This window comes from Rhinolophus sinicus, linkage group LG06 (assembly GCF_036562045.2).
Source record: "Rhinolophus sinicus isolate RSC01 linkage group LG06, ASM3656204v1, whole genome shotgun sequence".
Taxonomy (NCBI): domain Eukaryota; kingdom Metazoa; phylum Chordata; class Mammalia; order Chiroptera; family Rhinolophidae; genus Rhinolophus; species Rhinolophus sinicus.
This window is the reverse complement of record NC_133756.1, coordinates 160484947-160504629: the sequence shown is the minus strand read 5'-3', so window position 1 is coordinate 160504629 and position 19683 is coordinate 160484947. Positions and strand designations below refer to the sequence as shown.

Here is a 19683-nt window from a genome sequence, read left to right as displayed (position 1 = left end):
AAAGAAAAGTCCCAGCTGTGCAAGTCAAGCCCAAGTCCTGACAAACATCTTAGAACACTGCACCCGACAACAGCAGAATTCATATTCTTCTCAAGGATACATGGAACATTCTCCAGGATAGACTATAAGTTAGGCCATAAAAGAAGTCTCAATAAATTTTTTTTTAAAGATTTTATTGAGGAAGGGTAACAGGACTTTATTGGAGAACAGTGTGTACTTCCAGGCCTTTTTTCCAAGTCAAGTTGTTGTCCTTTCAATCTTAGTTGTGGAGGGTGCCGTTCAGCTTCAAGTTGTTGTCCTTTCAGTCTTAGTTGTGGAGAGCGCAGCTCAGCTCCAGGTCTAGTTGTCGTTTTCTAGTTGCGGGGGGCACAGCCCACCATCCCTTGCGGAAATTGACCGGCAACCTTGTGGTTGAGAGGATGCGCTCCAACCGACTGAGCCATCCGGGAGCTCAGCGGCAGCTCAGCTCAAGGTGCCATGTTCAATTTTTTAGTTGCAGGGGGCGCGGCCCACCATCCCTTGCGGGATTCAAGGAATTGAACTGGCAATCTTGTGGTTGAGAGGACGCACTCCAACTAACAGCCATCCGGGAGCTCAGCGGCAGCTCAGCTCAAGGTGCCGTGTTCAATCTTAGTTGCAGGAGGCGGAGCCCACCATCCCTTGTGGGACTCGAGGAGTTGAACCGGCAACCTTGTGGTTGAGAGCCCACTGGCCCATGTGGGAATCAAACCAGCAGCCTTCAGAGTTAGGAGCATGGAGCTCTAACCGCCTGAGCCACCCGGCCGGCCCTCAATAAATTTAAAAGGGTTGAAATTATACAAACTATGTTCTCAGACCATGAGGAAATTAGGGAAATTCACAAGTATGTGGGAATTAAATAACAGACTCCCAAATAACTAATGAGTCATAGAAAAAAAATCACATGGGAAATTAGAAATTACTTTTGAGATTAACAAAAATGAAAATTTATGAGATGAAGCCAAAGCAGTGCTTAGAGGGAAACTTATAGTTGTAAATTCTTATAAATGAAAATAAAAAATCTCAAATCAATAACCTAACCTTCCACCTTAAGAAACTGAAAAAAGAAGAGCAAACTAAACCCAAAGCCAGCAGAAGGAAGGCTATAATAAAGATTAGAGAAAATCAACTAACCCACAAGTTAGTTCTTTGAAAAAAATCAACAAAAATTGACAAACCTCTACCTAGACTGACCAACTCAAGCCCCCATCAGCCAACGGGTGTGAACCTTGCAGCTCCTGGAAAGCAATATGGTTGTGCTTGCTGAGTCAATGAGTCCCATATGTGAGATAGATAACGTCAGTAATATCCCCGCCCAATAGAGGGCTTTGGATGGCAATGTTTTCAACTAACTGTGGAAACAAATCACCGCTGATCAAACGCTCTAGATCACTTATGTAGATGCCCATGCTAAGAGCCCTTTCTCTGATGAGACTGACAGGAATCAAGCTGTTGACTGAGACTGCGCTGTCCAGATTGACTCCATTTCTGTCTGGATCCATCATCATACCAGACATGGCAACATGTCCACTATCATAGAGTGGGCACAAAGCAAACGACTGTCATGCAGGGTCTCTGGTCCCACTCCCCGCATAAGAACACAGGATATGGTGAGGCCAAAAAGGAACACCCACAAAGCCATAGATAGGGGGTTCATACCACTATATTCTCGCTGGCGGCTGGGTTAGAGATAGAGGAAGCTGGAGCCACATGATCTGCAATCCGTCGTCCGCTTCTCTGCCAACCGACCCCACTTGCTAACCGCAATCCACGCTTGCTAGCTCAGCCATGGGAGTTATATCAGTGGCTAATGGTTAACTGGTTACAGTTTATGGCCAACTAGTCACAGCTGATGATGGCCATCTACTACCCGAGCCAGCACCTTTCCACGTGAGGACGAGAGCCTGGAATCTGCTCTCTGGGACTCTGTCCCCACACCGACTCTATGCTTTTGAATCCTTCCCAGTCCTTTACAGGGGTGGGCACATGGAGGGTCCCAGGAGTGCTGGTGGTAAAGCCAATTTACAGCAGTCATGGTAGGCAGACCAGTTGACTGGGAAGCAGTGGGCTTGGGCTCTTCCAAACCCTTCCTCACTGAAGAATTTAGCACATCCTCACGTGAGCCAGCCCAACACCTGTCCCAAGCTGTGGCACTGTTGACAAGGCAGTTAGTTAGGCCGATTCCTGAGTGATAGCACATGCAGTGGTGGTATATTCACACACAACTCAATAACAAGCCCCCACGACTGCCTCTTCTGGAGGTTAGGTTCACATGGTAATGAGTGGCCTATGCCACGTAGCTGTGGCTCTGAAAATCATAACTTACGTGACTGTATTTTCACACTAACAGGCTTTGAAAATGGATCGGCTTTCCTTCTTGTTTTTCACTGCAATGTGAATTGACTTGACATTTCTGTGAAACAGGAAAGAGCCAGATGATATAGTGACAAAAATAATTAACACTCAACTTTTGGTGTATGTTTTCTTTGGGCCAGGCACTGTGCTGAGAGCTTTACATGAATTCTCTCATTTCATTCTCAGGACAACACGGTGAGTTAGGTCTTATCATCAATCCCCAGTTTGCAGATGAGGAAGCTGAGGCTTGGACAGGTTGAGATTTATCTATGATCACCCTGGCAGGATGTGGCAGGACTGGGACTCCACCCAGGCAGTGTACGTCTAGACTCTAGAGCCTCATTCTCACTAGTGTACTTTTGCTGGTTCAGAAGGTGGAGAAGAGCAGTGGGGCTGAAGATCTTCTCTGATTCATGAAGGGTGCCCATCCCTCAGTGCCCTTCCTCACAGTATGGGGCACATCAGAGGGGCTCGGTGACAGCCACTTTCTGTGAAGTGTCATTGGAGAGAGATGTTTCAAGGCCAAATCGTTCCCTCCAGGTCTCTGTATCTTCCAACCCTCATCTTTAGAATTTATGAGCAGCCCCCCACCCCCCCACACACACCAAGAGCCTAGAAGCTTCCCAAACACATTCAGAACTCAGAGAGGTGCCCTAGAGCCTGGCACACAGTCAGCCCTCTTTCCATGGTACTTCTTCTCCTCCCCACACACAGCCCAGCTCCCACCAGCCAGCCTATCATGGCTCCCAGACGCAGATACTAATGAAGAGACCTAACGTATACTGAGTACTTACTATGTGCCCAGCATCCACTAAGGACTGCCTAAATGTCAGCTCATCTGATTCTCTGTTTAAAAATGAGGAAACGGAGGCAAGAAGCGGAAGACCTTTCCCAAGTCACAGAGCTGGTATAGGATGCAGCCAGGAAAAACGCATGTGAGAACACAAGAGCTGAGCTATGCTGCCTCCCAAAACTTAATCTCTTATGCCGGCTGCGGCTGCCCTGTCCAGCCAATTCCCCTAATGAGGCACCAGGAGCGTGGGTTTGAGTCCTGGCTCTGCAGTTGACTGGCTGTGTAACCTCAGCCAAGTTTCTTGCCTTCTCTGGGCCTCAAGAACCCCTCTGCACAAGGGACCCTTCCCTAACATTTAAGCAGTCTGAACATTCCCTGGGCTTGGGTCCCGTGTCTCCTCTTTGTCCCATTCTAGCAAAGCCCCTCATTGTCGCTGGGGCCCCACCCACCTATCTTTAGGACATCTGTGGGACCCCTCTCATTCCTCCATCCCAGGAGCACTGCTTAGGTTTTGGATTGAGCAGACCTGACTTCAGTCCCCACCTCTTATCACCAGATGACCTGTGTCAAATTGTTTCATTTTGCAGAGAGTTGGTTTCCTCTTTGTAGGGTCATTGAGAGGATGAAATAACTGAACGGCGTAAAGTGCACAGTAAATGGCAGGTGCTCTTGTAGTCTCACTCCATTCAGTCAGTCAACAAACTTCAGCAGCGTTTCTGTGCAACCCTGTACTAAGATCTGGAGACAAGTTTGTGCCTTCTGGAAGGGCAGTGAGATGGACAATAAGCAAGTAAACAAAGCCATGGGCCGGCCCGGTGGCTCAGGTGCTTGGAACTCTGTGCTCCTAACGCCAAAGGCTGCCTTTCGATTCCCACATGGGCCAGTGGGCTCTCAACCACAAAGTTGCAGGTTCAATTCCTTCACTCCCGCAAGGGATGGTGGGCAGCGCCCTCTGCAACTAATATTGAACACGGCACCTTGAGCTGAGCTGCCTCTGAGCTCCCGGATGGCTCAGTTGGTTGGAGTGCACCATCTCAACCACAAGGTTGCCGGTTCAACTCCCACAAGGGATGGTGGGCTGTGCCCCCTGCAACTAGCAACGGCAACTGGACCTGGAGCTGAGCTGCGCCCTCCACAACTAAGACTGAAAGGACAACAACTTGACTTGGAAAAAATCCTGGAAGTACACACTGTTCCCCAATAAAGTCCTGTTCCCCTTCCCCAATAAAATCTTTAAAAAAAAACAAGCAAACAAACAAACAAAGCCATAAAGAAGAATATTTCAGGCTGTGACAAGTTCTGGCAGGAAACAGACAGGTGATGGGATCCAGAGGGCCAGGGTGGCTGTTTTAGAGAAAGACATACAGAAATGCCTCCCAGAGGCAGGGACCCTGGACACCAGGGATCACTCAGGCAGAGGACTGGGCTTAGCACCTCTGAGGCTGAGGACCTCGCAGGGCCAGGTGAGCAAAAGAAACCACTGGAGGGCCGGCCCGGTGGCTCAGGCGGTTAGAGCTCCGTGCTCCTAACTCCTAAGGCTGCCGGTTCGATTCCCACATGGGCCAGTGGGCTCTCAACCACAAGGCTGCCAGTTCAATTCCTCGACTCCCGCAAGGGATGGTGGGCAGCGCCCTCTGCAACTAATATTGAACACGGCACCTTGAGCTGAGCTGCCTCTGAGCTCCCGGATGGCTCAGTCGGTTGGAGTGCACCATCTCAACCACAAGGTTGCCGGTTCAACTCCCACAAGGGATGGTGGGCTGTGCCCCCTGCAACTAGCAACGGCAACTGGACCTGGAGCTGAGCTGCGCCCTCCACAACTAAGACTGAAAGGACAACAACTTGACTTGGAAAAAATCCTGGAAGTACACACTGTTCCCCAATAAAGTCCTGTTCCCCTTCCCCAATAAAATCTTAAAAAAAAAACAAGCAAACAAACAAACAAAGCCATAAAGAAGAATATTTCAGGCTGTGACAAGTTCTGGCAGGAAACAGACAGGTGATGGGATCCAGAGGGCCAGGGTGGCTGTTTTAGAGAAAGACATACAGAAATGCCTCCCAGAGGCAGGGACCCTGGACACCAGGGATCACTCAGGCAGAGGACTGGGCTTAGCACCTCTGAGGCTGAGGACCTCGCAGGGCCAGGTGAGCAAAAGAAAACCACTGGAGGGCCAGCCCGGTGGCTCAGGCGGTTAGAGCTCCGTGCTCCTAACTCCTAAGGCTGCCGGTTCGATTCCCACATGGGCCAGTGGGCTCTCAACCACAAGGCTGCCAGTTCAATTCCTCGACTCCCGCAAGGGATGGTGGGCAGCGCCCCCTGCAATTAAAAAATTGAACATGGCACCTTGAGCTGAGCTGCCGCTGAGCTCCTGGATGGCTCAGTTGGTTGGAGCACGTTCTCTCAACCACAAGGTTGCCGGTTCGACTCCCGCAAGGGATGGTGGGCTGTGCCCCCTGCAACTAGAAAACGGCAACTAGACCTGGAGTTGAGCTGCGCCCTCCACAACTAAGACTGAAAGGACAACAACTTGAAGCTGAACGGCACCTTCCACAACTAACATTGAAAGGACAACAACTTGACTTGGAAAAAAGTCCCGGAAGTACACACTATTCCCCAATAAAGTCCTGTTCCCCTTCCCCGATAAAATCTTTAAAAAAATAAAAAGAAAAGAAAACCACTGGAGGTTTTTAAAGCAGGGCAGTAGCATGGTTCGAATTAGGTTTTAAAAGGGACTCTGGCACCAGGTGGTGGAGGGACCAGAGCAGGCAGAAATTCTGGTGAGGAGACCTGTTAGGTGGCAGAAATGATTTGGAATGATTGCAGAAGTAATGGTCTCCTTGGATTTATACAACAACTTATGTCTTGGAGGCATGAAAGCGTGCCGGTAAATTCTAGGAAGATGGGGGTGACACAGGAGATGAGGATAGAATGGTTGGACAGGCCAACGACACCACATGTGTGGACTGTCGCAGTGTACCCTGCAGATCCACTGTGCATTCTTGCCTTCCCTGCTCCGTGCCACGAGGCTCACGTGTGTTGTATTCCCCCGAGACTCCCCTGCCTGCAGGCTTCCTTTTGGGTTCAGCCCCTGGGAGGCCCAGCTGGCTGGCTGGAGAGCCGAGGGTAATATTTATTTCCCCAGATCCCTCCCTGCGGGCTGCAGGTGGACAGGTGGTGCTGGTCTCTGCTGAAGACCACAGCTCCAGCTCCGGTGGCTCCACTCCAGGGGGAGGCTGATGGGGGAGTGGCTCCCTCTCCTAGTCCCTTCAGTGGGGCTCTCCTTCCCTCTGCTGTCCTGCGTGCTCTCCTTAGCACTTCGTAAATAGTTTCTCCATTCAGTTCCCCTCAACTACCCACCTGAGGGTGTCCTCTGTCTCCTGCTGCTAGGTCCACTGGGCTTAAGGAGTTTGGCCATGACAATAGGTAACAGTTACTGAGCACTCGTTAGGTGCCTAGTACTGGGGGGGGGGGCTTGCTTTCATTGCTCCCAGTCACTGAGTCCCTGAGCAGCCCCTGAATAGGGCTGTCATTACCGCCATCCTGCTCTCAGCAGCGTTAGACACTGTTGGCCACACCCTCCTCCTGAAATATTCACTCCTCTTGGCTCTTCCTGCATCACACTCCTGGTTTTCCTCTCTCTGCTCCCTCCAGCTGCTCCTCTGAGTCACTTCTGACTCTGCCTCCTCTCCGTGACCTGGGAGTGGTGACCTCCCTGGTTCGCCCTGGCCCTTTTCTCTCCTGAGCTGAGCCCATCCTTTCCCGTGGCCGGAAATGTCCCTGTATGCTGAGGACCCATCTCTAGGCTACACATTCCGTCTGAGCTCCAGACCCCTGGGTGAGACGCCTCCACTTGGATGACACAAGGATCTCAATCTCAGCAAGTCCCCACCAGAACCATTCACGCCACCTGTCTCTCCAGCACCCTCCACTTCACGCAGTCTCTAGATTCCACCTCCCAAATACATCTCCACTGCGTCCAAGTCCAAGCTAGATCAGCTCTCCTGAAATGACAGCAACAGCATCCCCTTGGGCCCTGAAACAGTCCCATCGCAATGAAAACCCAGATTCCTCACGTGATCTCCACCTCCCAGTGCTCTGTCCTCCTCCCAATCCTGTTGCTCCTCTGGCTTTCTCTCCCCTCAGGCTGCCTGCAGGCTTCCCTCAGGCTTGGCTGGCTGCTCACCCATTAACTGCTCCTCCTCCAGATTCGAGCTTCGAAGTCCCTTTGGCAGAGGGGCTTCCTGGACCTCCAGATCCCACCACCACTCTTGGTCCTACCTCCTGCTCTTCTGTCACAACACTGACCTCTGTTGTAGTCACTGTCATGTGTGAATTGATTTATCACATGTCTGTTTCCCCCAGTACAGAAGCTTTAGGAGGACAGGAATTGGTTCTATTTCTTAGCAAGAGCTTGGCATGTGGTGGGTTCTCAGCTTATTGAATGACTAGATCCCCATTTCACAGATGAGAAAACTGAGGCTTAGGGAGATTAAGACTCCAACCCTGGTCTGTTGACAGTCCCGGGGTCCAAGTTGAGCCACATCCAGCTCTAGGCAGAGGACGGTCAGGTTCAGATAAGTGTGAGGAAAAAGTTACTATCAAATGTCCAGCCACACACCCAGCAAGTGGTCAGGTGGGCGGCACTCAGTATTATTCCCTGCCCGGATGTGTGACCTGAGCCCTGAGGGCGGGTGGGGCTGCCCCTCCCACTCCCTCCTGGATCCCCAGCAGCAGGGATCCCCTAGTGACAAGGGATTGCCCCATTCCACCCCTGCAACACCAGCTTAAGCAATTCAGGCAGGGGCTCCACTAAAGGGTCTCTCACTCTCTCCAAAACTACCCAAATAAATCCACCCTCAAATGAGTTCCTTACACAGGTGTGCCTGAAGACCAGTCCCCGAACGCCCCCACCGTCAGTCAGACTGCCACCCCTTGTGCCCAACAGGAGAGGGTTTGGTGCCACCCTGACTTGGCAATGTCCTATTCTGGACGCACTCTAGTCACACCTACCCCCTGCTGAGTTCTGTGAGTCAGAGACTGAATCAGGGGCTGTCTTGGTCAGCCCCCCACCTGACCGCTTGCCCCAGGACACTGCAGCCCTCCAGAGCCTCCCTCCTAGACCAGTGGACAGGCCTGGCTCCTCTTCAGCCTTGACCAAACTCAAGGCCCCTCCCCAGCCCCTGCCAACCCCTACCCTGGAGCCCTGCTGTGCCCCTCCCCAGGCCCCTGGGCCCTCAAGCAGCACCCCCCTCCTCCCGGCTGTTAGCCTGGGAAGGGGGCCAGGCCCTGAGCTCAGACCTTGGCGATTCCAGAGTGTCTGAGGCCCAGAGCCAGCCCCGCCAGCCAGGCCAGACAAGGCGAAGGGGGAGGGGGGTTTAGGGTGGGCACCAGGAAGCCATTGGGAGGGGAGGGGGATGGCAGAGAAGCTGGGTTTCCATCTACTCTTCAGGACCCCTCACTGAGCCCCTGGCCGAAGGGGAGTGGAGCAGTACCAATGAGAAGTGACTTTAGGGTGGTAGGACCCCCACATGCGCAAGGGAGGCTGGGAAAAGGCTGACGCCTGGGTTCCAGCCCCACCTGGCCTCCCCTTCTGTTCGTGACCTGGGCAAGGAAGCTCCTTTGCCCTCAGCCTCGGTTTCCCGCTTTAATGGGGCAGGCGGATGTCCAGGCCGACCTCCCCGCCCCGCCCAGAAGAATCTGGCGGCCAGGCGGGCCGGCCCAGGTGAGGGCCCTCTGGAAAGGGCCCCGCGCGGCGGCGGGTTCTGGCGGGGCGGGCATCTGGGGTGGGGACCGCCCCCAGCCTCCACCCGCCTGCACCCCCTCGCTCCTCCAGGCGGCAGCGGCGACGCTTTAAACAGAAAAAAAAAAACTGTCTCCCTGGCCGGGGGCCAGCGTCCCAGCCCCCTCGCTGCCGCGCTGCAGCCAGGGAAAAACAACTGCTCACTTCTCCCTGCGTCCTGCCCGCGCTCCCTGCTTCCCCGCCGTCCGGGAGCCCAGCCCGGCCGGGGGAGGCGTGGAGCAGGCCGGCCGCCCGGCCTTCCTCCCCTCGCTCCTCCTCTTCGCCTCGACTTGCTGCGGCCTCCTCGCGCCTGCCTCCGTCTGGGGCCTTCGCAGGCCCCGGGCCCGGTTCGTGGCTGGGCTCTTTCCCGGGCGGTGGAAGTTTCTGGGCTCCCCGCTGTCCAGCCTCCATCTCTTGGGCTCTCCTGGGACCCCGCCCGTGCCTGCTGTCCCTTCCCTGCGAACTTCCTCTGTTCCTCGCCTTCGCGACCCTCTCTACCCTCTCCCGGGGTTCCTGGCTTGCTGCCTGCCTTGGGCGCCGGGACCATAGCCCCCGCCCGGGCGCGCCCTCCGGGTCCTGCGGCCCCGGATGCCCGGGCCCCGAGGGGCTGCTGGCGGCCTGGCCCCTGAGATGCGCGGGGCGGGGGCGGGGGCAGCAGGGCTGCTGGCGTTGCTGCTGCTGCTGCTGGGCCCGGGCGGAGGGGCCGAGGGGGGGCCGGCGGGCGAGCGGGGCGCCGGCGGGGGCGGGGCGCTGGCTCGCGAGCGCTTCAAGGTGGTCTTTGCGCCGGTGATCTGCAAGCGGACCTGCCTCAAGGGCCAGTGTCGGGACAGTTGTCAGCAGGGCTCCAACATGACGCTCATCGGCGAGAACGGCCACAGCACGGACACGCTCACGGGCTCCGGCTTCCGCGTGGGTGAGGGCCAGGGGTCACGGGCTGGGGGAGCCGGGAAGGCCCGCACCAGGACAAATGCTGGATACATGGCAGAGTAGGCCATATAACATTGGGGGCCAGGGGTACTGAGAGCAGTGCTCTGGGGACCTGGGACCCGGGGGTGGAGGGCATCAGCGGGCTGGGGAGGCTGGAATCCTGGGACCTGAGTTGGGAGGGCTGCATGGCTGCCCTGACTGTACTGCTCTGGCTTAGAGCTGAGGCGTAAGGTGTGAGGGTACTGGTGGGGTCCTGGATGACACAGGCCTCTAGGAAGGTGCTGGGTTCTGAGAGGGAGTCAAGGTCAGCACACAGAGGCTTTGAGGAATGTGAACTGGGGGCAAGAGGTCTCAGAGGAGGGATAAACATTCCCCCAAGAAACAAACTTACTGGAAGAAACAGGAAAAGTCTTAAAAAATGTCTAAAGTCGGGCCCGCCAGGGGCAGACACCTGCATTCTCTGGGAGGAAGCATTAAGGTCAGGATTGGGGCGAGGGACTTAGTTACTGGCAAGGTCTGGGAGGGGAGGGGTGTGGAGGCCCAACAAGTGGGGTGCAGGCCTGGAGGTAGAGGCTGGTGTGGGTCCTCAGCCCCTCCTTTTCCTGGTGTCCCATCTATGCCATTATGGGGGACTTAAGCTCTCAACGGTTCTGCCTCAGGCCCTCAGAGTCTCCCGCCAACAAGCTCTTATGACTCCCCAGTGCCACCTGGAACCCAACCCTTTCCCAGCATCTCTCTTCAAAGAGCCAGGCCTGGGGCTCAGCTCTCCTCCCCCAGGGCCCTCTGGGGCAGGCGGAGGGAGGTGTCCCAGCAGTAATTACCCTCCTGGACAGGGTAATTAGGCCAGGCCCAGGATGGCACCAGCATTCTTATACATTCCTATACTCACAGACCCTCACAGACCCAAGGAATCCCACGGATGTGGTTCACAGTTCTCATGAGGTGTATGTGTGTGTGTGTGTGTGCGTGTGCATGGCACACACAAAGGTATGCATGGGCTTTGGAGTGGCACAATGTGATTAAGTACATACTTCTTGTGCTGTTGTCTTAGGTGTGTGTCTCCAGTCACTGTGGGAGTGTTTATATGAGCCTGTGTTGGTGTCATAACGAGTCTGTGAGTGTGTATGTGTGCCAAGATGACTGTGCATGTGAGTGTATACAGGCAGGGCCTCCCAGGCCCCCTGGCCATCCTGCCCAGGATGCTGTCTCCATCCATGCTGCCCACATCCCCCAGGCTCTGCGCCCAGGCCACAGTGGGCGGGTGTCACTGAGAGGTCACCCTCACCGCTATGGGTGACTCACTGGGAGGCAGGAAGAAGATCCTGCCTCCCCCAGCCCAGGACACACCCCTTCTGCCCTGAAAGTCCTGGCCCCAAGAGAGCAGGCAGGATGGGATGGGCTATGATGCTGTTAGCCAGGCCCTAATGGCCACGGATGTGGCCTGTCCCTCTGAAGTCCTTCAGGTGTCCAGGAGAGCAGCACCCCATCTTACCATCGTGGGAAGTGAGGGCAGCCACGGGGCAGGCAGAAGTGGGGTTGGGTCTGCTGTGTGAGCTCAGGGCCCCAAGGCTGGATGTCAGATGTGAGTGTGTGTGACACAAAGACAGAGGTCCCAGCCTCTCAGTCATTCCCCCTGCACCTCCTCTGGAACCCAGAGCTGAGGCAGACCTGGCCCTCCCCTTCAAAGCACCCTTTATGGTATGGGAGACAGACATATAACCAACTCAAGCAGAGCTGGGGCAAAGGATGATAACTCAGGAGAGGGGACGGGGTGGGTGGGGTGTGAGGAGGAGAAGCTGACACTGGAGGGATAAGATTTGAATATGTAGAGATGGGGAAAGGGCTCTGAAGTGGAGGGAATGGCATGAATAAAGCCCTGGAGACAGAAGATGTGGCTCCTTTGTAGCAGAGAGATGAGTCCTGGGCAATGGGATGCACACGGAAAATGCAGAGGGGGGTGGGCTGAAAGAAGGTTCGTTCTGGGCCACGGAGAAACTTAACTGTCCTTGCAAGGAAGCCAGCCATGAGCAGGAGTGTGACTACGCCAGGGCTTTGCCTGAGGCAGATTTCTAGGGGTGGTGGTGGTGAAGGGGGAGTGGGGGGGAGGGGGGTGCTGGGATGTGACTAGGCAGGAGAGGCTGGAAGGGGAGGGGCAGAGGGCAAGAGGAATGGGGAGATGGATGCATGAGACAGTACAGAGGCCAGAAGTAGTGGGGGCAGGGAGGGAGGGGAGCAGGAGAGATGGACTCTAGAGGCTCAGTTATGAATGAGGGGCGGGAGGGCAGGCAGGGATCCCTGGTGGTGGAAGGTCAGAGAGGGTGGGGAGTCAAGATGCTGATTTCCTGTAGTGTCCCCTGGGTGGAGGTGCCCCAGAGAGGACCTGGGGAGCTGTAGCTACAGATGTGGGCATCATCGGCAGTGGTGAGGTGTGGGCCCTGACATAGCAAGGCAAAAGGAGGGAGAGAGGAAGAGCCCAGAGGACTGAGGCCTGAATCGGGGAGAATTTAGAAGAGGAGGAAGTCCTAGGTACAGATCACATTCCCAGGAAAGGCCGAAGAAAGAGGAGGAAAAGTCTTTTCCATCATCATCATTTGCTACTACTTATTAAGTTCCCTTTCTGTACCAGGCACTGGGCTAAGCATTTGTACAGGTATTACCTCATTTAATAGACAATATCCCCACAGATGAGGACACTGAGGCATAGGGAGGGGAAGGAAGGAAGTTGCTTAGAGCCCAACAGTTGACAAATGGCCTCCTAGCTAGGATTTAAGTGCAAGACTTGAAGCTCCAGAAGCCAACATGGGTAGGATGCTGGGGAACATAGAGGTCAGTTTCTGTGTGTGTATGATGTGTTACAAAAACCAGCTTCCCAAGGAGAACAGTCAGTGGGTGGCAAGGAAGTAGGAAGGGGGGGGGGACACAGGATGTGGGTGAGGACTGGGCCTGGGTGCTGGGGGTGGGGGTTGGCCTACGCCCTGATCCACCTCCCCTCCCCAGTGGTGTGCCCTCTGCCCTGCATGAACGGCGGCCAGTGCTCCTCCAGAAACCAGTGCCTGTGTCCCCCGGACTTCACGGGTCGCTTCTGCCAGGTGCCCGCCGGAGGAGCTGGTGGGGGCACCGGCAGTTCCGGTCCTGGGCCCGGCCGGGCCGGGGCCCTGTCCACAGGTGCGCTGCCGCCCCTGGCTCCGGAGAGCGAGTCTGTGGCCAGCAAGCACGCCATCTATGCGGTCCAGGTGATCGCGGATCCACCGGGGCCTGGGGAGGGGCCCCCTGCCCAGCATGCAGCCTTCCTGGTGCCCCTTGGGCCAGGACAGATCTCAGCAGAAGGTACCGGTCCACGGGCAGACCTGGGGAGGCTGGCGTGGGCGGGTGCTAGGGTGGAGGGACCTGGGCAAAGGCCAGCCCTGCAGGAGTTGCACGCTGCCACCTGGTGTGGGGCAGTCCTGAGGCCACGGTGCCCCGCCCCCCAGTGCAGGCCCCGCCCCCCGTGGTGAACGTGCGTGTCCACCACCCACCTGATGCCTCCGTCCAAGTACACCGCATTGAGGGGCCGAATGCCGAGGGTCCAGCCCCCTCGCAGCACCTGCTACAGCACCCCAAGCCCCAGCACCCCCGGCCACCCACCCAGAAGCCTCTGGGCCGCTGTTTCCAGGACACACTGCCCAAGCAGCCTGTGAGTGAATCCATAGTCCCGGCTGGACCGGCGGTGTGGTCTCTCAGGGTTGCCTTGTCTCAACTCACAGGGATTGCTCAAAACCGAGGGACCATGGGATGAAGAGGGAGGAAAAGGGTCTCAGGAGGGAAGTCCGGTGGGGGCTGGGTGCCCTGTGATCCTGTCCATGCTCCTTCCACTAGTGTGGCAGCAATCCACTCCCTGGCCTCACCAAGCAAGAGGACTGTTGCGGGAGCATCGGTACCGCCTGGGGCCAGAGCAAGTGCCACAAGTGCCCCCAGCTGCAGTGTGAGTGCCTGTGTTCAGGGATACTCCTACTGCAGGGTGGACCCGTTCACACCCCTCCCAGCCCAGTGCAGCCTGCGCTTCCCACTGCCCACCAAATTACTCTCTACATCCCACTCTGCCCCTCCCTGTGCCCTCCCTTTCCTCCCTGCAGGGCCCTCCAGTGCCCTCCCCTGTCATGCTGTCCTCTCTCTGCAGACACAGGGGTGCAGAAGCCAGGGCCTGTACGTGGTGAGGTGGGCGCTGACTGCCCTCAGGGCTACAAGAGACTCAACAGCACCCACTGCCAGGGTATGGCCAGCGAGGACATTCTGTGGGCTGGAGGGGCAGGCCAGTTGTCCCTGGGGGAGGTCCCACAGGTGGGTGAGGGAGGAGGCGGGGCTGGGGCAGGGCCCTGAGGTTCTTGGAGCAGCTTGCTGTCACCCTGTGGCCCCAGACTAGAGGAACCAAACTCCCACTTACCACAGACATCAATGAATGCGCAATGCCGGGCATGTGTCGCCATGGTGACTGCCTCAACAACCCTGGCTCCTATCGCTGTGTCTGCCCACCTGGCCATAGCTTGGGTCCCTCCCGCACGCAGTGCATTGGTGAGACTGAGGGCTTGGGTCCCTGGGAGGTCACAAGGCGTGGGCAGGAGGGGTAAGGCTACAAGCAGGAGGATCGGAGGTCGCAGAGGTCAGAGTGGGATGAAGCGTTGACTGTAGGAGGAGCAAGGCCTAGAGTAGATAGGATCAAGGATCAGCAGGGTCAAGAGTCAGAGGGATCTGGAGTTAGAGGTCACATGGGCTCAGGGACTATATGGAGTCAAGGTCATATGAGATCATACACTTGATGGGTAGGAGCGGTAAAGTCTAGAGCAGCTAGAATCAGGGGTCAGTGGGGTCAGTGGTCACAGAGGTGTCAAGGGTCACATGAGGTCAGTGTAACACAGGTTCAGGGGTCACATGAATTCAAGGTCATATGGGGTCAAGGGCCACATGAGGATCAAGTGTTATTTGGACCAAAGAGGCAAGGTCTGGAGCAACTGTGAGGAGGGACGTGGGCAGTGTTCAGGCCCAGATGCCCATGCCCATCACTGGCCCCTGCAGCAGACAAGCCAGAGGAAAAGAGCCTGTGTTTCCGCCTGGTGAGCCCTGAGCACCAGTGCCAGCACCCGCTGACCACGCGCCTCACCCGCCAGCTCTGCTGCTGCAGTGTCGGCAAGGCCTGGGGTGCGCGGTGCCAGCGTTGCCCAACTGATGGCACTGGTGAGCCTGGGTGTGTGGGCCTAGGGGCTGGCTGGCCCTGTGCCAATCCAGGAAACACTCACTTCTCTGTCCCTTGCTCTGGCCACAGCTGCCTTCAAGGAGATCTGCCCCGCTGGAAAGGGGTACCACATCCTCACTTCCCACCAGACGCTCACCATTCAAGGCGAAAGTGACTTTTCCCTTTTCCTGCACCCTGACGGGCCACCCAAGCCCCAGCAGCTCCCTGAGATCCCCAGCCGGGCGCCACCACCTGAGATCACAGAGGAAGAGAGAGGTCTGACCTGACCTTTTCTATTTTCTGACAGATGCTGAACCCTTAGATCTGACTCTTTGATCCCTGATCCACAGATATAACCTCAGAGTCTAACCTCTAACTCCTGATACCTGTCCTAACCATTGACCCCCAGAGCTAATCCTCGCACTCCTAACTAAGATTGTAACCCCAGGATTTAACCCCTAACTGACAGTATCTGACCATCCAATGCCTTCCAGATCTCTTCCTCTGGCCCCAGAGCCCTTTGATTTCCAGACCAGGGCATCGATTCAGCCCAAATGCTGGCCCTAGATCTGACCCTTAACCCAGAGATTTGACCCTAGCTATTAGCTCCTAAGCCTTGTTCTATAACCCAGAGACCTTGAACAACCATCACTCCCCATATCTGTTCCCCTGACCAGTGATGCAAACACTCCCTGACCCCAGGATCTAACCCTTGACACTTGGCCCAGAGACATGACTGTTGAACTCTTACAGACCTTAACCACAAATACTCAACAGCTGATCCCACACTTGACTCTCTTCTCCCAGCCCCACACTTAATAGCCCCATCTTTTTCCCTTTTAGGGGTGAGCACGGACTCAGTGAGTATGAGAACCCAAGCGGGAGGGACAGGGAGGTAAAGGAGACACAGAGGGCTCATGCTGCTGTCACCTGCAGCCAGTGATTGAGGAGCAGTCAGCACAGCAAAGCCATCCAACCGCCACCACATCTCCTGCCCGGCCTTACCCCGGTGAGATGGGCACTGTAGGGACCAGTCCTCAAGAGCTGTCGCCCCGGGGGAAGTTCACGGCCTAGGCAGGGGGTGGGGGGACCGGGGGCGGTGAAGTTGGGTGTTAAGTTCCCAGCTGTTGGTCTTCCGAGAGAGGGGCGGCGCTCCCACCCTTCTCACCTCCTGACGGGTGTGCGTTGCTGCTCCCAGAGCTGATCTCCCGGCCCTCGCCGTCTACTGTGCGCTGGTTCCTTCCGGACTTGCCCCCGTTAGAGATCGCCCCTACTCAGGTCACAGGTAAGACCCGCCCACTTAGGCCACGCCCCGGGCAAGGCACGCCCCCTAGCTTAGTTTTTCTCCTCTCCTACCTCCCTCCAATCATTTCCGGAGCGAAAACGCTTATCTAGGGCTTACTGTGTGCCAGGCCCCAGGGATGCCTCGGTGTGCGGCAGAGACCCTACTCCGCCCTCAAATGATCTGGGCATTATGGTGGTCAATCCAGTCCGAAGGCATTTATTCCTTCATTCATTGAACAAACATTTACTGAGCACCTACTATGTGCCAGGCACTGTTTAAGTGCTGGGGGTACAGAAGTAAGCAAAACAGACGTAAATTCCCTGTTCTTGCCGAGTAGGCAGACAACAAATAGATCAATGAGTAAAAATCTAGGCTGTCTCATAAATGCTATGAAAAAATAAATCAGAGAAGAAGAAAGGAAGTCTGGGGGTTGTGATCATTTGTAGGGTGGCAATGAGAGGAGGCTCCGACAGGGCTTTAAGGATTGTTAGAAATTAAAGACGAGAAGGTTGGTGAAAAAAACATTCCAAGTGAAGCTAAGTTTGGGCAAAGACATGGAAACATGAAACACTAGTGGAAGAGGGAGAAACCATACACAGATCAGTGTCTCTGAACCAGGGAAGGGCTGGTGCATGGAGCCTTGTGAAGAGGTTTGGGTTTGATCCCAAAGGCTATGGGAAGTGTATGTAGCGTTTCAGGCATCATAATAATTGCTAGCTATGGCTGAGCAATCGCCCTCTGCCAGGCACTGACTAAAGAGTTTTACATACTAAATATCATTTAGCCTTCTCATACTCTGTGAAGTGGGCACTGTTGGCCTTATTTTCCGATGAGAAAGCTGAGGCTCAGAGACGTTCAGTAACTTGTCCCAGGTCACACAGCTGAGCCCGATTGAAGCCCGTGTCTGTGTGTACTCCAAAGCCACATGGGAGCCGCCAGCATGATTGAAACCCAGAGGCTAGATTTGCTCCTAGGGTAAGGATCCGGTGGAAGGTGGCTGGCCTGGAGGCCTGCACAGACTAGGACAACCCTGTGACAGCCCTGAGGGCTGTGGGAATGTGGAAGAAGAGGCACCTGGGGAGGCTTCTCAGAGGAGGGGGTGTCAAGAATGCCTAGGGAGAAGCACTCTAAGCAAAGAGAACAGCCTGCAAAAGCCCACTGGCCTGGGGTGTTTGGGGTAGGGCAAAGTTCAGTATCAAGGCCTGTTGCGTGGGGTGGGGGGTGGAGCAGGGGAGGGACTAAAAAGAGGGAGAGGAGGGAAGCAGGAAATCCTGGGACTGGTGACAAAGAGGGTGAGGGGGATTCCTAGATCTGGCCACCTATGAACAACCATGGGGCAAACCGCAATTCTCTGGAAACCAGTTCCTGCCTTCCTTAGGAGGGGAAGCAAATCAACTATTCTGGAATGGGGGGCTCAGGTTCCTGAGACAGGGGTGGTTGGGGGTCACTGGGCTAGAGGAATTTGGTGTGACTGAGGCTGCAGGGTTTAAAATATTGAGGTGACTGGGGACATGGTATAGTGAGTGGGAGAGAGTATCAAGGTGCCCTGGAATTGGGGAGATAGGATGTCAGGCACCTGGGGTCATGATTTGGGATGGTCTGGGATGGAGGTGTAGGAAACCCTAGGATGGAGTGTGGGTGTACAGGGACCTAGGGTCACCGTGTGATCAGGCTCAGGTATCCAGGTCATTAGGAAAGGGGTGGGTATGGAGGTTCCACTGGGAACATGGCAGACCGTGAGTGCTCCCTGCTCCGCCCCCTGACCTGCCACCGCCCCACTCTCGCCCCCTGGCCCGCAGAGACAGACGAGTGCCGATTGAACCAGAACATCTGTGGCCACGGAGAGTGCATCCAAGGTCCCTCCGGCTACTCCTGCCATTGCAACCCGGGCTACCGGTCGCATCCGCAGCACCACTACTGCGTGGGTGAGCGGGGCGTGTGGGTGGCCCGGGGGCGACCCTGGCTCGCGAGACCGCTGTGAAGTCTCCCTGACGGCGCGTCCTTCTCAGACGTGAACGAGTGCGAGGCTGAACCGTGCGGCACTGGCAGGGGCATCTGCATGAACACCGGAGGCTCTTACAACTGCCACTGCAACCGCGGCTACCGCCTGCACGTGGGCGCCGGGGGGCGCTCTTGCGTGGGTGAGCGAGGCCAGGGCGGGTACGGCGCCGGGGCTGAGTGGATGAGGGGGGGCTCTCCTCCCGACCGCCCGCGGAATCCCTTCCGCTGTCCCTTGCACTCCGTTCGCGCCCCCTTCCTCCCGCTCAGACCTGAACGAATGCGCCAAGCCCCACCTGTGCGGCGACGGCGGCTTCTGCATCAACTTTCCTGGTCATTACAAGTGCAACTGCTACCCTGGCTACCGGCTCAAAGCCTCCCGACCGCCCGTGTGCGAAGGTACGGGAGACGCGATCCAGACCGAGGGGGGCCTCAGCTGTCCCTCGCCCTGGGGTGGGGGCGGAGGACCTGAACTGTCTCTGCCCAGCTCAGGGCCTCTCAGAGGTTGGGGTCCGGAAGCCCAGAAGGGCCGGTTTGCCTTGCTGATCTGTGATGGAGGGAGGCCCTGCCGAGGACCCTGAGTGCCTGGCTGGCCACGTTATCCGTAAACGGGTCCTCCTTCTCCCTCCTGAACAGATATCGACGAATGCCGAGACCCTAGCTCCTGCCCGGATGGCAAATGCGAAAACAAACCCGGGAGCTTCAAGTGCATTGCCTGTCAACCTGGCTACCGCAGCCAGGGGGGCGGGGCCTGCCGCGGTGAGGCTGGGATCTGGGTCCGGAATAGGATAGAGGGCGGGACTTCGGAGGCCAATAAAAACGGCCGGTCCCGGAGTTGCCCCCAATATGGGGCCGAGTCCACGTGGGACAGGGCGAGGGTAGAGATATTGGCCGTCAGAGTCGTCTCGAGGGCGGGGCCTCCCGGGAATAGAGGTCCCCCTTCCCGGGAGGAGGGGACTCCCCACGTCGGCACAGTGCACTGTGCAGTGGGGCGGAGACCGAGATGAGCCTTCTTCGCCGCAGACGTGAACGAGTGTGCCGAGGGCAGTCCCTGCTCGCCCGGCTGGTGCGAGAACCTCCCAGGCTCCTTCCGTTGCACGTGTGCCCAGGGCTACGCGCCAGCACCAGACGGCCGCAGTTGCCTGGGTGAGCTCCAGCCCTCCCCCGCAATGCCACCCGCCACCCACTCATGCACCGAAGCTGGGGACCGGGTCACCCGGTCTCTCAGACGGGTGTGCAGGAGGTACATAATTCACCCCTCGGTTCACTGATCAATTCACTCATTGTCTCAGCGAACCTGACCCAGGAAGGGCCACCAGAA

General features: G+C 56.4%; 1 protein-coding gene across 5 annotated transcripts in view; it reads left to right on the top strand.

Annotated features, from left to right (window-relative positions):
* The first annotated feature begins 8909 nt into the window (after positions 1 to 8909).
* The window catches only part of LTBP3 (latent transforming growth factor beta binding protein 3), a 17943-nt gene continuing 7169 nt past the window's right edge, over positions 8910 to 19683 (top strand). The window contains exons 1-16 of one of the 5 annotated variants that reach the window (XM_074336678.1): positions 8910 to 9859; positions 12871 to 13200; positions 13344 to 13546; positions 13729 to 13834; positions 14030 to 14122; positions 14299 to 14421; positions 14926 to 15081; positions 15170 to 15355; positions 15923 to 15939; positions 16016 to 16088; positions 16278 to 16364; positions 18164 to 18289; positions 18374 to 18505; positions 18633 to 18761; positions 18999 to 19121; positions 19386 to 19508. In XM_074336678.1, the coding sequence (XP_074192779.1) occupies positions 9535 to 9859; positions 12871 to 13200; positions 13344 to 13546; positions 13729 to 13834; positions 14030 to 14122; positions 14299 to 14421; positions 14926 to 15081; positions 15170 to 15355; positions 15923 to 15939; positions 16016 to 16088; positions 16278 to 16364; positions 18164 to 18289; positions 18374 to 18505; positions 18633 to 18761; positions 18999 to 19121; positions 19386 to 19508 (2332 nt within the window). In that variant the 5' untranslated portion in view covers positions 8910 to 9534. Of the gene's footprint in view, positions 9860 to 12870; positions 13201 to 13343; positions 13547 to 13728; positions 13835 to 14029; positions 14123 to 14298; positions 14422 to 14922; positions 15082 to 15169; positions 15357 to 15922; positions 15940 to 16014; positions 16089 to 16277; positions 16365 to 18163; positions 18290 to 18373; positions 18506 to 18632; positions 18762 to 18998; positions 19122 to 19385; positions 19509 to 19683 lie in introns of all 5 variants that reach the window. The other 4 variants (XM_074336680.1, XM_074336677.1, XM_019737808.2 and 1 more) reach the window with 4 other exon arrangements.